At 35.7% G+C, this 17,320-nt stretch overlaps 1 protein-coding gene across 7 annotated transcripts in view; it reads left to right on the top strand.

Moving 5' to 3' along the window:
* The window catches only part of SCAPER (S-phase cyclin A associated protein in the ER), a 428,719-nt gene that overhangs the window by 197,718 nt on the left and 213,681 nt on the right, over window positions 1–17,320 (top strand). For all 7 annotated transcript variants that reach the window (XR_014810514.1, XM_021099014.2, XM_021099012.2 and 4 more), the window contains one exon: window positions 6,464–6,590. Coding sequence is in view for 6 of the 7 variants with exons in the window: in XM_021099014.2 (XP_020954673.1) it covers window positions 6,464–6,590 (127 nt within the window). In the remaining variant the exon portion in view is untranslated. The remainder of the gene's footprint in view (window positions 1–6,463; window positions 6,591–17,320) is intronic.

Raw genomic sequence — 17,320 nt, 5'->3', positions numbered from 1 at the left:
GTGCCTCTTTGCTTATCCATTCTGAATGTAATAGTTTACATCTACGAACCCCAAACTCCCAGCCCATTCCACTCCCTCCCCCTCCCCCATGGCAACCACAAATCTGCTCTTTATGTCTGTGAGTCTGTTTCTGCTTTGTAGACAGGTTTGTTTGTGCCATATTTTAGATGTCACCTATAAGTAATATCATATGGTGTTTGTCTTTCTCTCTCTTATTTGCTTCACTTAGTATGAGACTCTCTAGTTGAATCCATGCTGTTGCAAATGGCATTATTTTGTTTTTTTATGGCTGAGTAGTATTCCATTTTGTATATGTACTGCATCTTCTTAATCCATTCCTCTGTCAATTTACAGTTTTGTACAGATATATGCCCAAGAGTGGGATTGCTGGGTCATTTGGTAGTTCTATATTTAGTTTTCTGAGGAACCCCCATACTGTTTTCCATAGTGGTTGTACCATTTTGCATTCCCACTAACTATGAAGACGGGAACTCTTTTCTCTGTACCCTCTCCAGCATTTGTTCTTTGTAGACTTGTTAAGGATGGCCATTCTGACTGATGGAGAGTGAACTTTAAACAATCAAAATTATTAGACATCAACGTAAAGACTAGGGATAAATATTAAAGTCATGGTTTCTTATAGAACTAAGACAAACTGATGGCCAGAAGAGAAAGAATTCTATGTAATTGTATCTCAGGTGTTTTTATAGCTTAAGGAAAAGATTGGGGAGAATAGGGGAAACACATGGTAAAAAAATTAGCTATTCTCTAATTATGTTAGTGATATTATTAATAATGTTATTTTGAGTCTGTGTGCATATAATATGGGATGAAGTAAAGGAGATTATGAAGAATAGCATTCTTTCATCCCTTGTCTTCCTGATTACCAGAATTCTTGGTCTGGATGAAAGGAGATATAATAGGAAATACAGTAGAGATGAGATAAAACCCCTGCAGGACTGAATTTGAATTATAGGAATTTATGAGGTATTTTATCTATAAAAAACTGTTTTGAGTATTTGTGTGTATACATACATATACATACACACACACACACTTCTTTCCTAGCTCTGTGGATTGAAGAGGCCTAGAAACAATGACCAATGGTATAGCGGTGAGCATCCCATGTACTCACTAATCTGGGACTTGAAATATCATTTCACACTAAAAGCAAGAACTTCTTAGAAAAATGTCTAATTCTAGATCTGAATGGTCTGTCATATTATATGGCAAGGAAAGTCTCAAAGACTGCTAGCATTTTGTCAAAAGACTCAGGAGTTGACTTGAAGAGTTTACTATTAGAAAAAAATAGGACAGTTTGAGAATCAAAGAGGATAATTTTTGTAACTGATCAAAATTGTTAACCAAATAGATGAAAAGAATTGTCTTTTTATAAAGAAAATTATTCTAGCTAATAAATGAAAGTGGCTCTTCTTCCAGTTACCTCTCCCCTTTCCAGAAAAATTCGGTCCTAAAGCTCTTAGGTGAGAGAGCACCAAGCATCTGTCTGCATTGGCTGGGGGTATGCAGCAGTGGCACAGTGGTGGGTGTCAGAGCCTGAGTAGGCTGAGGAGGGGTGGCCAGGTATAGAGGTTCAGAGCCCAAGCAGAGGGCAAGGAGCTTCCATGTGAGTTTGGCACCATGGGGAATCAGAGCAGAGTGAAGAGAGCATATCCATTGAATATCATCCTGTCACAGTCTGTCAGGGTAGCCTTGCAAAGGGTGTGAAACCAAAGCAGGGTGAGAAGGGCAGAAGAATCCCAAATGGGGAGTCAGAGGCCAAGCAGGAAGATAGTAATATATGTAAACAAGGATGGGTGATATGTTACATGTAGGGAGATTGTTCACATTAAATACACTAAGGGTGAAGGAAGGTAGGTTGTTCACTGCTGGAGAAGAGAGCTAAAAATATACCCAGGGAAAAACCCTGTGGTGATGAATTGGAGTTGTAGGTATCAGTTTTAACTCATATTTTCCAATATATATAAATAGAAATAAATACCAAGTGTAAATGTTTAGGGATATATGCACACACACACACACACACACACACACACACACACACACACACACACACGTGACCCTTGAATAATGGGGGTTGGGGGTTGGGGTGCTGATCCTCTGAGCAGTCAAAAATCTGCCTATAATTTTTACAGTCAGCCCTTCCCCTTTGAGGTTCCGTGTTCACAGATTCAACCATCCATGCATCCTGCGGTACATACACAGTGTGGAAAAAAAACTATGTATAAATGGACCTACACAGTTCAAACCCCTGTTGTTAAAAGGCCAACTGTGTGTGTATATAATTATATACATATATAATGTTGTATCATTTATATATTTTGCATTTATTTAAAAAAATAATATACACACATTTTCTAGATCTTTCCATGAAGAATGAGGACCTGGGAGCAGCAACACCCTGATAGCATTGAGCATATCTAGAATACCCATGTAAATATGAGGGCAAGTAATTCCCTAAAAGCTGAAGATGTGTTGTTTCCCCCCCACACACACCCCCCGCAAGAAAGGGTGCTGGCAGGCAATAGTAGAGGTGGTCCAATGTCAGAAGCAATATATATACACTGAATTTTTTCATCTTATATGAAGATTTCTTAAGCTCTTACATTTAGCTTAAGCTTAAACATATTATTTAAAAATACAGGGGGAACCAATAGCCCTAAATTTTGACTATGTACCTTTCAAATAGAGGAGGTAAAAGAAAAAAAGAAGTTAATATGTTTATGTCTTCCTGTCCATCATACTAAAGAACAATGTGGACCCCGTCTCCTTTCTTACACTTTTATAAATCTTTCCAATGATCCCAATAAACCTCCCAAAACTTTAATAAAAGGTAGGACTCCTTACAGAGGAGCCCTTACATTTCACATTTATCAGTGACAGGCTTGAACTTAGAGTTGTTAGAATTTGCTTGGATTTTGAGAAGAAAATACCTCACCTGACAACATTCTCCACAAAGCCATTTACCTGAGACATAATTCACATGTTCTAAGCTAGGGGTCATGAAACCGTCATGTTTTCTTTGCATGTTAGAAAAAATATCTGGAGTTCCCGTCGTGGCACAGTGGTTAACGAATCCGACTAGGAACCATGAGATTGCGGGTTCGGTCCCTGCCCTTGCTCAGTGGGTTAACGATCTGGCGTTGCCGTGAGCTGTGGTGTAGGTTGCAGACACGGCTCGGATCCCGCGTTGCTGTGGCTGTGGCGTAGGCCGGTGGCTACAGCTCCGATTCAACCCCTAGCCTGGGAACCTCCATATGCCACGGGAGCGGCCCAAGAAATAGGAACAACAACAAAAGACAAAAGACAAAAAAAAAAAAAAAAAAAAAAAAAAAAAAAAAAAAAAATCTGTCAGAAGTAACTCCAATTATAATTTCTTTATTTAAAAGAGCTGCACCCTCTAAATAGCTCCTGTTCTTGCCCTGTAGGGAAAATATAGCTTACACGGCTTGAGTTCTGCTGTATTATTTGTGGTACTTCTGTGGAGGTAGGGAGTAAAACAGAGGTTTAGCTCAGGTTACCAAAGCATCCCCTTGATTTGGCATTCTTCTGTGAAGGGTAGGTTCATATGAATCCCAGATTTGATTTACCTCAGAGTGAAATACAAGCCTCTTGTATTCTGCGAATTAAAATGGTTCTTGTGCCTCCCTAAATACCCCTGGTTTACAGTGGAATGTGAGTATTCTTGCTAAGAATACTGCTAGATTCATATGCATCCGTTGCTATGGCTGGGTATTTAGTTACATGGTGTGCAGGCTTTATTCAGCCAAAAGCTGAAGTGGCTACTTATCTATCACACAATGAAGGTTGCTGCCAATATTCGTCCACATAATAAGGTCAGTAACTTTAATCGGATGGGACTCAAGCCCATATTGAATTAGAAGGAAAGGAAGTGTGTTGCTCTTACTCTATTTTTGTATTTTTATATTCCCTTTTTCCTTTTGTTAGATTGAGACTTTCTGTCAATAAATAGTAATCATTTATTGAACATCTGCTTTAGTAAATGGTTTTAGGTACATTGATTATCTCTAATCTTCAGAAGCTATGAAAGGAAATATATATGAAATCTCTACTTTTAAGCTGAAGAAATTGAGATGGAGAGTAGTTAAATAATCTCCCAAGAGTTTAGCTATGTGGTATTGTGCTGGAGCCAGAATTTAAGCATAGGTATTTCTGATTTTAGAATTTGTATTCATTCTTTGACTTTAATGAAAGTAAACTTTAAGTGGATAGCTTAGATTTAAGCTGGAGTTCACCAGTGCCTTTTTGAGCTGCATTTGTTCTTGTATTCTTCGAGAAGTTTAAATTTTTTACATAATACATTTTTAGATGTAATTATATTCTAGGGTATTCATTTGCAAATAAAATTTCCTCATTTGAATTGACTAATATGATATGGAGACAGAGCATGAAATTTGAAGATGAAAGGTAAAGGTTTCTAGTCCCAGTAAAACATTTACCACTTGTGAGACCTTGGGAAAGTCACCTAATTTACCTGAACCTTAGCGTCTTCATTTTTCAAACAGGAATGGACAGTGTTTTTCAGAGGACTAAGATAAGGTGCATGAAAGTATTTTGTAACATAGAAGTTATGGATATTATTAAGATTAATATAAAGAAGAAATTTCTTCTTAGTCCATTTATCATTAAATATCTATTGGGTCTACCTGTGTTGAGGTAGCATATTAGGCGCCATGGGTAAGATGGTAAACGAGTCAATAAGAACTCTCTCTCATGAAATAAGTACTGTGCCTCTGCACTGTCCAGTATAACTTCTTGCCACGTATGGCTGTTTAAATTTAAATTATTAGAATTAAATAAAACTTAAAGTTTAGTTCCTCAGTCAAACTAACTGTATTTCAAGTGCATGATAGCTACATTTGGCTCGCAGCCACCATGTTAGACAGTACAGATATGAAAGATTCCCATCAATAACAAAAGTTCTGCTGTAAATCTCTGCATAGGAGAGACTTGTGAAAAGTGATTTGAAGGAATAGTCAAAATAGAGAAAGCAATGTTCAAGCTAAGAACTAAGGGATTTTCTATATCATATGGAGATGGGGGAAGCATTTCAGAAGGAATGAATGAGAACATTTGGAAAGACACCGAAACAGGAAGAGAGGGATTTAGATCCAGAAAGACCTCTTGCATGCAGAGCCTGTGTGGCAACATTAGCCCCACCTGGGAGGAATCAGTCTTCCTTGATTGAAATAGGAGAAATAGGGTGAAGTAGATATGTTTATTAATTTGTGGCAGAAAGTGAGGATTTTCTTGTTCCAATAACTTACATTTTCTCTAAGACATGTAAGATCTTACTGTGTGAGCAAGTGGGAGAAAGGAAAGGGTGGAATCGTGAGGAGACCGGGCAATATTTGAAGCAAGTGTTTGCAGAAGATTGAGCAGACTAGACAAACTTACTGGTAAGATTCTGAATCTGTAGTTGTATCAGTCTTTTGCATGGTATGACTTTTTCTCAGGATAAGAAATGGAAAAGGCTGGCAGTTGTTCACTAATCCAGCTAAATAAATGAATGCATGCAAGTAGTAAATAAATTACCATTGCTGGGGTTTAGCTGTAGGAGTAAAGAACACAACAACACAGAGGAAATACAGCATGTGTTTACAAGAAATTAATTGTAATGATGGCTTATGGAATCTATCATGGATAAAAATGGAAGTAAGACCCCACAAAAATGATATATAGGGGGAAGGTGGAGTGGTCTGGGAGAATGTCTGGTGAGTGTCTCTTGGTGAGATGTCCAGGCAACTAAGTGGAAAGGAGAGACGAATTACTTGAAGAGTGAGGTGTATGAAACAGAAGAAGTAAAGGCTTCAAAGAAATAATGCATTCAGTCCCCTTACTAAAGAATTCTACAGCCTAGAAAATGTATGTTTTTCTTGGTGAAAAACAAATAATTGCTGTATTGTCTAAGTAAATGACAACAGCAGTGGCAGGCAATTCTGAAATTGCCTAAAAATTGGAACATGGGGAGTTTGACATTCTGTGATTTTACAGTGCTTCTAATATCTAAGGTTACCTTGAAGATCAAACTGTGAAAACCTGCCCAGGATATTATATTCTCTGCCATCATACTCTCACCTTTTCCCCAATTCCAGTTCTATTCTACTTTAAGGTTTATGCTGAAACCAATGGCAGCATTTGCTCCGCTTACCCTGTGCTAGAGATGGACATTCCTGTCCTGTAGTTCTCTTGTGTGTTATAAGGACTAAATTAGTATTTGTGAATATGAAGTAATACCAGCCTTAGGAGTGTTTTTTTTTGGATTTTTTAAATTCCCTTAGATTCTCTATGAAGGAAGCAGTTTCTAATACAATCATGAAAGTAACTTTTGTTTCAAAATATTTAGGAAAATGAAATATTTAGGAAATGAAACATAGTCTGATTGATTCATGTCATTCTCTTCTTTCATTTTGTATCGAAGGCTTCAACGATTAGCCAAAGATCTTCTAAAACAACTGCAAGTACAAGACAGTGTTTCATGGGCAAATAATAAAGTTTCTGCTTTAGATCGGACCCTTGGTGAGATCGCTAGAATATTGGAAAAAGAGGTATGTAACTAATCTCTGACCTCTGGCCTTAGTCTTTACGTTTCTTTCCTATTATGACAGGCCATCGGGCTAGAAGGCAGACTTTCAGTATATGTGTTTCTTCTGTGTTTTCAAAAGCTGGTCAAACATTGGTGGATATTTTTTCTTCTTGTTCCTAATGAAATCGAAATTGTTCTTAGTTTTAGTTGAAGTCCTCTATGGCAAAAATATATTCTTTAGGTCATGGTTTTCTCAGTCATATTTTCCCCATGCAAAGAACATGAAATTATTTTAATGGAATTAAAGTAATAAAGATAAGCAGTTTTATGGCAGAAAATATAAAACTTTGAATTATAAAGCTCATAAATCACAGATTTTTACAAAACACCAATTTCCTTCCTGTTTCCAATAGAATATTTGGCAGTTTTCTTTAATGACTTAGAGACATTAAATGTTTTAATGATAACTTCAAAAAATCCTTAATGATTTTAATAGTGTTTATTATTCACTGTGGAAAATTTTAAGTTACAAAGAGGAAATTAAACTCCTTGTAATACCCACTATAGACATTTTATTGTATTTTTTCCCTAATCCTTTTACTGTACATTTTTACACTATTTTATATGGCTGATTTTATCATAAATATTTTCTTATGTCTTTAAAAATTCTTTGTAACTGGATGAACCTATCAGAATTTACACAATTTATATCACTTAGGTGGTGTCTAATTTTTTTATTTACGGTAATGACCATCTGTGTTTATTAGCTGCAATTTTTTTGTTTTCTGGGCTTAAAATATATTGTGTGATATTTGATATATACAAAAGAATCCAGTGATAAAAATAACGTAAATACAGTGAACAGCTGTGACCACATGACCAACCTAAGAACTAAACTGTTCCCAGTACATTTATGGTTACCTCTGTGTTCCTTCTTCACCCTGTCCCCCTGCCTCTGCTCCTTCTGAGAGAAATACTGTACAGAATTAAAGGGGGTAGCCTTTCTTTGGTAAAAATAGTGTTATTGCTTTATCACATACTTATATATTTAAATGGCATATTACTTAGTTTTGCTTGTACTTGACCTTTATATAATATCCCATTCTAGATTTCAGTGATTTTTTTCAGACTTATAGTTCTAAGTTTTATTAAAGCTTATAAATGTAGCTATTTTTAGTTTCTCCGTTGTATAGTGAGTACTTCATTGTGTTAGTACTACAGTTTTTAAATTCATTCTCCTGACAGTGGATGTTTATTTTCAGGGAGAAAGAGAGAGAGAGGGGGAGAGAGAGAGGGGGAGAGAGAGAGAGAGAGAGAGAGAGAGAGAGAGAGAGAGAGAGAGAGAGAGAGAGAGAGAGAGTGTGTGTGTGTGTGTGTGTGTGTGTGTGTGCAGGGGAGAGTGGGAGAAAGATAAAAGGCAGTACGTCTCAAACCATTCTCGTATTGGAGCAAGTGAACAAGAATTTCTCTAAAGCAGTGAGCCTCAGACTTTAGTCTGCAGCAGAATCGCCTAGAGGACTTGTTAAAACACCTTGGACTTCTGATTCAGTAGGTCTGGAGTCGGTCTCAAGAGTTTGTATTTCTAATAAGTTCCCGAATGACACTGATGCTGCTGGTCCGTGGACTGTACTTGGAGAAATCAATGCTGCAGCATAGGGCATATGCCTCATGGTTGGAATTACTAGGTTTTCAGTCACCTGAATGAACAACTTTACAAGATAGTGCTCAGCTGTATTCTGGTATCAGACAATACAATTTTCTATAGGAACTGAGAGCAACATATTCACTATGACATTATGGCAAAGCCATATTGTTCTTTGTATAACACGTCCTTTTCAGAGTATGAGAGTTCAGAAACTGATGGTTGTCATACATATGCTAGATGGAGTATCTGGAGGTTTAATATGCCTTGGAAAAATGTCTGTTTTAAAATTAGCAGATACTGATTAATTTTTATTTTTAATACATTGAAGTAATAGGCATTTGCTTAAAGATACTACCATGTGCACCTTATCTCATGAATATTGTTTTAGACTGAAGTAATTACAGAATTTTTGAGGAAAAAGTAAAATGTTCTGTATAAAAAAGGTATTCAGTATGAAATTTTAAAGTTATTTCATTCACAAAGGGGCAATTTACTGGAATACTACCGATTCCTTATAATTTGAGGAAGAAAAAAATGTAGTCTGGCTCCCAGTCTAAATGGTCTGTGTCAGGAACCTTGCTGCAAAGCTGTCCTCAGAGTATACACCGCAGGACCACCAAAGAGTCTAAACTTACCTACAATAAGATCCTTTTGCTACTTTTATAACTAAAATCGTTTTTACCTAGCCAAGACAGACTCACTCTATATGGAATTCTGTTCGTAGAGTTATACTGGCATTTCAGTATAATTCTGCTGATGATATTTATGATTTCAGTCTAGGAATTATAAATAACCATTCTTTTTTGTTTGGAAAACTGCCTGGAGTAACAGAATCATTAACGCCAAAGCCAAGTACCCAGTGAAGGATTTGAAGACAGCATAGAAGTGACAGGGGTGGGACTGTGGTGGAGCTTGGGTGATCACTTACTGAGGAAAGTTGAGAGACTAATCTTGAGGTCTTTGTCCTCTCAATTTAGACCTCAACACACTGATGCTTTCTGTTACTTCTTTGACAAAGTTTTCCTTAGATAATTTTTCAAAAGTTCCAAGGACTACATTAGCAGGTTTAACATGTGATACACAAAAATGCTCTTGTCACAAAAGAGATCAGGAAACGGAGGAGACCTGGGTTTTGTAGTACTTACTGTGTGTCTCAGGTCTATTCTGGCTTTTGGGGTTTTCTGATTCTGTTCAGAGATAAAATGTTTGTAAACTTTGTTAAATGTGTTATGCTTTTTATTTATTTATTTATTTATTTTTGTCCCCCCCCCCCCCCAGGGCCACACCTGCAGCACATGAAGATTCCCAGACTAGGGGTCCAATTGAAGTTGTAGCTGCCAGCCTACACCAAAGCCACAGCAATGCAGGATCTGAGCTGTGTCGTCGACCTACACCACAGCTCATGGCAACGCTGTATCCTTGACCCACTGAGCGAGGCCAGGGATCAAACCCACAACCTCATGGTTCCTAGTCAGATTCGTTAACCATTGAGCCACAACAGGAACTCTGTGTTATGCTTTTTAACAAACTGCAGCTACTTCTATAATAAATATGGTGTTCTAGGGGACTTGCCTAACTCTGCCAACAAAAAGCCCTGGAAATGCTGGAAAAAAATTAAAAATTATTTTCTTAAAAACATCAAAGAGCTAAGGAAAAAATAAAGAATTATCATGCCAAAGGAAAAGCAAGAATTTAGACTCCTGTGCTTATAACTGAATGCCCCAGGAACATGTGCCAAGTTGGGTGATGTGCTGGCAAATGTTTTTCAGTTTTGCAATCCTTGTGGGGTCAGGGGACAAAAGTAAAAGCCTAAGGGCTACCTAAATTATGAAGTCTAATAGGTGATTTTTCTCTTCACAAAGATAAAACCACCGTAGCCTATTCTGTGACATAATCGTGAACCTTCTTACCTGCCCTCAGAGACTAAAAAGAAAGTGCCTCAGCAGAGTACAGAAATTATAACCATAATCCAGCCCTGGAATAGATTTGCAGTCCAAATTCACACCACCAATATTATTTCAAATGTAAAGTAGTCCTAGATTGATTAGTGGTATCCCTGAGGAACCTGGCAGAAGGAAATGCAAGTCCTAATTGGAAGAAAATGCCTTTATCCTAGGCCTCAAGTAATATCTGTCAAGTAATTTTATAAGAACAAGTATTCACAGTCAAAAAACAAGCCCAAAAGTAGGTAAGTCATTATTATAAGTTTTAAGGAGAAACTAGAACTGCAAGGCTTTATAAATACCAGACACGGATCATAAAACTATGTGTTGTTGGGGTTTTTTTTATGTTTTAAGGGATAAAAGACAAGCTTGAAAATATATATGGTTATGGACCTAACAGTAGTGACAGAGGAGGTAATTCAGAATAGTCCTCTCACTGATGATAATTAATAATCTAGACAAAATATAAACTGGAACTCAGTTGCTAAGAAAGTAGTGAAAAATCACTGGGCCAAGATCTGGGAACATGGCATTTTGGATCTGGGTACAATTAGTGATCCAAAAAGAGGTAGATGAGATGCTGAGTAGTACCTTCAACTTTGTTGCAGAACTAGTGCAGAAAAAAAATGGAGTCTAGGACTATCTGCAGTAAAACAGTGGCAAGAACAACCCATGTTTTAGGTTAGGATGGTGATGTTAATTTCAAATTATAATTATTATTTAAATTGTACTAAGTGTTTTCTAATTTTTCTGACTTTCTGTATGCTTGTTATGTTCAACATAAAATTATATTAACATTTAAGTTAAAATAAATTGCCCTGAAAACACTTTTGTTGCAGGAATGTTTAATTATTTCAAATAAGAGTTTCTAAAACATTCTTGTATATGCAGAGGCACTTTCCTTACTCTTGCCGTGGTATTAAATTTGGTCTAAGTAAATGTGATTTGTACTTGCATTTACTTTTTTCATTACTCTGCCATGATGAACATTACATTTAAGTTTGGATAGTAACAGCATCCCAGAAATTTTCTGTGGTTTATCAGTAACATGAGACATTTGTGTGCTGTTACTATAAGTAAACAGTTTAAGCAGATGGATTGGACATGGAATTTGTCCAATTGCCTTTCCTGACTTTTTTAGAATCCTGCCAAATTTAAATAGGGACTCAGCTGTGACTCTCTCAAACCTGAGTAAGTAAACCATATAACTGACAGCATTCATAATTTAACCGAATTGAGAGATGTCAAATCACAGTTGACTTTGTGATACCTATAGCAAATCCCATCATGCTTTGATGTTTTTGAAATTCATCTTGCAAAATTCCACCAACAAATAAGTTTGGAAGATAGAAAGGTGGAAACTGTTCCTCACCCCACCCTCTTTTTTTCTACTTTTTGCCAACTGAGGTTTGTGGCTACTTAATATATGCCTTGGTGAAGATAAACTACTATTCCTAAGAGCTTTTTCAACCTGATTGTGTTCAGAAAATTGTCTTGGCATTCTTCTAGACACTGCCCATCCTCCAAACCTCATGGTTGCATTTGGCTTTGCTTCTCTCATTTTCAGCTGGGGTGCTTCTGGTGGGAGGAACTGGAAAGCATTCAATCATAGGAACCTCTTATTTTGATCTTTTCACTATGTTCTCAGCTTACGTAGTTGTTTCCTCATAGCAGTTGACAAATAACTGTATATAGCTTGTGTGACACCCATGTTTTGTCAGAAGGTGACAAATATATGACAAAGTAAAATGAAAATGTTTCTCATGCCTTCTTCAGTTAGCTTGTATTAGACAACTAGTATAAGGAAAATGGAATCAATTGTTTTGAGAAATCACACAGAAATTTAATGTATGGAAGGAAAGAAGGAAGGATGGACTTGTGTATTTTGTTTTAGGTTTTGTTATACAGTTATGTCCAATTGCCAAAATTCATCGAACCGAATACTTAAATTTGCATTTTATGTTAACCATATCTTAGTAAAAAAAATAAAATAAAAACACTCTATTTTAGCCATCTTGTCTGAAATTACTTACTTGGCTTCCTTATGAAAAGTATTCTTTTAAAAGCAAATAAATATGTTGTAAAAAATCAATGACGGTTTCTAGGACCATCCATGTTGCTGCAAATGCCATTATTTCATTCTTTTTTATGGCTGAGTAATATTCCATTGTATATACGTACCACATCTTCTTTATCCATGCCTCTGTTAGTGGATATTTAGGTTGCTTCCATGTCTTGGCTATAGTATATAGTGCCACCAGTGAACATTGGGGTACATGTATCTTTTCAAGTCATGGTTTTCTCGGGATAGATGCCCAGGAGTGATGGACTGGGGGTTTAAAATAGAAATGTTCTTGTGGTGATGGTTGTACAACTATAAATATAGTAAAGTTCATTGAATTAAAAAAAAAAGTTATCATAGCCAGGATGCTAAATGCCATGGTTTCATGTTCAGTTACTTTTATTATATAAGTTTATAATCATAAAAAATCAATGATGAATACATATACTGCTAGTTTGTAGAAATGTTTTTTAAATAATTTGTCATATTTTCTATTATGATTATGCAGATTAAATCTCTGTGGACTATTTTAAAATCTCCTTGTTTCATGCAATATAACATACAGAACTTTATGTAAAACACTTGCTCAGAAAGATGAATAATCATAACAGCCAAAAAAACCCAGTGACTACTAAGTTGGGAAATAGAACATTGCCAGCATCTCAGTCCCCTCCAACCCACCTACATTTATTTTGCCAGTCATACCTTTCTCTTAATATTTGGATAAATAATTCCTATATATTTTCAAAACCACATTTTTTTTCTTTTCTTTATGGTTTTATCCCCTAAGGGTCCGTCCCTAAATGATATGTTAGTTTAAACATGTCTGGTTTTGAACTTCATATAAATGGAATGCTATTCTCTGTAATTTTCTATCTCGCTTCAATCAAGATTATGTATTTAAGAATTTATGATGTTGTAGAGGGTTTTTCCCCCCCACTGCTATATATTGTATCATTGTATAAATTTAACACAGTGGTATTTATCCATTTCACCATTGATGGGCATTTGGTTTGTTTTTATGAAAAATGTGCTTCTAAACATGTATCTTTGTATTCATGGGCAATAATTTCCCTAGGGAATGGAATTCCTGGGTCACAGGGTTTATATAGCTTTAATTTTTCTTGGTAATGCTAAATTGTTTTCTAAAGAAATTGCACCAAGCCACTGCACTGCCAGCAGAGTATAAAAATCCTGTTACTTTCTCCTTTTCTAACACTTGATATTATCAGACTTTTTAATTTTTTCTAATCCTATGGGTATGTAGTAGTATACTTGGAGTAGTTTAATGTACATCTCTATTGTCAGATGGGTTTGGGCTCCTATTCATATTGGTTGGCCATTTGAGTTCTTCTTTTATGACATGCCTGTTCAAATCTTGCTCATTTTTCTACTGATTTTTATATTATGAATTCCAGTCCTAGGTTTTGCAAATGTATTAAATGTATTACTCAGCTCTCTGTTTACTCTCTTTTGGTTCTTTTGATGAACAGAAGTTCTTTCTTTTTAATCAAAGTATAGTTTATTTATAACATTATATGTTACAAGTGTACAATATAGTGATTCACACTTTTTTGTGTGTGTCTTTTTTTTAGGGCCGCACCTGCAGCATATGGAGGTTCCCAGGCTAGGGGTCGAATCGGAGCTCTAGCTGCCAGCCAACACCACAGCCGCAGCAATGCCAGATCCAAGCCACGTCTGTGACCTACACCACAGCTCACAGCAACACTGGATCCTTAACCCACTGAGCAAGGCCAGGGATCAAACCCACAATCTCATGGTGCCTAGTTAGATTTGTTTCTGCTGTGCCATGATGGGAACTCCTGTTTCACACTTTTAAAGGTTATACTCCATTTATAGTTATTATAAAATATTGACTATATTCTGTGTGTTGTACAATATATTCTTGTAGCTGATTTTATACATAATAGTTTGTATTTCCTCTACCTCACCTTCCCTCTCTTCTGGTCACCACTAGTTTGTTCTCTGTATCTGTGTGTCCATTTCTTTTTTGTTATATGCATTACTAGTTTGTTGTATTTTTTAGATTCCATATATAAATGATATCATATAGTATTTCTTAATTTTAGTATGGAAAAATTTATCAGTATTTTATGGTTAAGAGTCTTTGCTCAGTCATCATAAACTGCTGTCCCACTCCTGAGTCAAGAAGTCTTTTCCTTTATTTTCTTCTGGAAATTTTATAATTTTGCCTTTACTTTTAGTTTATTATCCATCTGGAATTTATTTTTCCGCTTTTTATGAGGTTTAATTTTTTTTCCATCTTTGTGCTTAATTTTTTGTGCACCGTTTATTGAAAAGACTAGTTTTCCCTACTGTTCTTTGGTTCATCCTCTATCATAAATCAAAGTTTTGTAAATATATGAGTTTCTTCTAGTTTTTCTGTTTTAGTTTATTCTTCCCCAGTTATCTCTGATAGTGCTTGAAACAATCCATTAAATTCTTAATTGTAGCCATACTATTTTATTTTACATGTCCAGCAAGCCTTTTTGCTCTTTTCTGTATCTATGACCTTTTTTATAATTACTTAGTTTTTTGCAGATATTTTCATGTTTATTTTTTTTATGCACAGAAAATATTTTACAGTGTTTTTCTAATAATCTCAGTATCTCACGTGTGTGTTTTTACATATGCTTTCTTATGTTTTGTTTCCTTTTTAACCTTTTAATTTTTCGTTACATGCTGATAATTGTAATTGTCGAGAACTTTTCAATCTATAGTCATAGGGGGAATTAGTCTGAAATTTCTTTTGGTGTCTTTGTCTAACTGTGGTATCGGGATGATCTGGCCTCATAGGAAAAAGGAGGTATTTCCTCCACTTCTATTTTTGGGAAGAATTTGAAAAGGTTTTTTGTTAATTTCTCTTTAAATGTTTGATAGAATTCACCAGTGAGCCCATATGATTCAGTTTCTTGTCGCAAATGTATTCCAGTTTTTTGTTACTTCTTGAGTTAGTGTTAGTAGTGTGCAGGTTTCTAGGAATTTGTTTCATCTTGGTTATCTAATTTTCTGACGTATGATTGATCATAGTTTGCTCTCATAATCTTTATTTCTGTAAGGTTAGTAGTAACACACCCCCTCCCATTTCTGATTTTAGCCATTCAAGTCTTCTCTTTTTCCTTAAACTAGCTAAAGGTTTGTCAATTTTATTGATTTTTTTCAAAGAACCAACTTTGGTTTCATTGATTTTTCTTTTGCTTTTCTATTGTCTATTCCTCCACTCTAATCTTTATTTCCTTTAATTTTTGGTTAGCTTTGAGTTTAGTTTGCTCTTCTTTTTCAAGTTCCTTAAAGTGTGAAGTTAGGTTATTGATTTGAGATCTGTTCTTTTTAACTTTTTTTGACCGTCCTGCAACATGTGGAGTTCCCAGGCCAGGGATCACATCCAAGTCACAGCTGGTTTCAACCCTACACTGCTGCTGTGGCAATATGGGATCCTTAACCCACTGTGCCAGGCCTGAGATCAAACCTGTGTCCCAGCACTCCACAGACGCTGCCAATCCCATTGTACCACAGTGGGAACTCCTCTATGTTCTTTTTAAAGCAGATATTTACAACTATAAATTTTCCATTTAGCACTGCTATTTTATTGCAAATATAACAAAACTTATTTTCTAATTTCCCTTGTGATTTCTTCTTTGACCCGTTAGTTGAGCAAGAATGTATTGTTTAATTTCCACATACTTGTGAATTTTCCAGATTTTCTTCTGTTATGATTTCTATTTCATTCTTTTGTGGTCAGAGAAGATAACTTCATATAATTTTAGTCTTTTAAAATTTATTAACTCTTGTTTTGTGATCATTGTATTTGAACAATTTTTAAGAATAACTAGAGACCTAATATGATGGTTCCTTCCTCTGGAAGTATTTCCATTTATTTTTGGTAGGTGCTAAGAGCATAATGTTTCTGGAACCATCTTAATTCATGTTTAAGGCCTAAGGTTCCCTAGGCCACTTGGGTGTCCTAAACAGGCTGCAGGAATGTGGATTGACTGGCTGACTTCCATTTCAAGTTTATTATGAGGATGAAACTTTTCATTCTTGTTTGGAATGGTTTAATTTGTGTCATTTTGTAAATGTTTCTCGTGGATCAGCAAAAGCAGCTTTGAAGGCTGTGATTCTGTCTCTTGTTTTTTACCTTTTCTTGCAGTTCTCTCTCTGGTAGCTTTAATTCATTTAGAATAATAAAAAATGTTTTATTCAGCTTTTGGGGGTGGTTTTCAGCAGAAGCGTTTCTCTTAATTACCTAATTTCTTATTTTTGAATGACATAGTCCTTTTAGTGTCGTTTTAATCATATTTTTAAAATAAATTACAGAATGGAAGGCTATTAAAATAATGTCTCTTATATCATAATTTTGGGAAATGGCTGTTCCACTTCAGTTAGCTAGTTGTGTAACTGAGAATCAACCTGTTTCATATCAAGCCATGTCTCATATCTTGAAAAACAGCTGCATGTTATCTTCTGCTTAGAAAAATATCACATATAAAGGATTTAGTTTAAAAAGAGGTTAACTGTCTTTGCTTTCAGCGTGCAGGTCTTCATTCAGAAAAGTATTCAGGTCCTTGACCAAAAACCATAGAACATTAGAGTTGCTTATAACTATATCCTAGCCACATACTTTTTGGTAGTTATTTGTCATTTCTTCTCTGAAATAGAGAAATTATGGTGTGCTTCAAGAGAACTAGGCATGAGAAATCAGAACCAAGCTCACTACTCATCTGGCTAGGGGAATGCTGATACACTGTGATGAACCACCTTTCCCTAGAATGTTGTAAGAGAGGCTTCTCAAAGCTGTTAGATACGAAGTACACGTCCCTGGAGTGTCAGTTTCATGCAAATACTAGAGACAAAAAAAATCATTAAAATTTTTTAACACTCCTAGGTTTTTGTGCAAAAGGCCATTTTAGTATTATCTCTTCAAAAAATACTTTGTGGCAAATAATTGATAAATTTTCAGCAAGGCATGTCAGTTGTTATATTAGCAAGAAATGTCATGAAAATGAAGTTTGAGAGCCAGATGTAGGATGAATTACTTAATTTATTTACATTTCTAAAAATAGCAATGCCACTGATAATAT

The sequence above is a fragment of the Sus scrofa genome, chromosome 7 (assembly GCF_054392235.1).
Source record: "Sus scrofa isolate SSC_HxYL_T2T_F1_AM1 chromosome 7, Sscrofa_HxYL_maternal_Yorkshire_Landrace_v2.0, whole genome shotgun sequence".
NCBI lineage: Eukaryota > Metazoa > Chordata > Mammalia > Artiodactyla > Suidae > Sus > Sus scrofa.
This window is presented reverse-complemented; position numbering and strand designations above follow the sequence as displayed.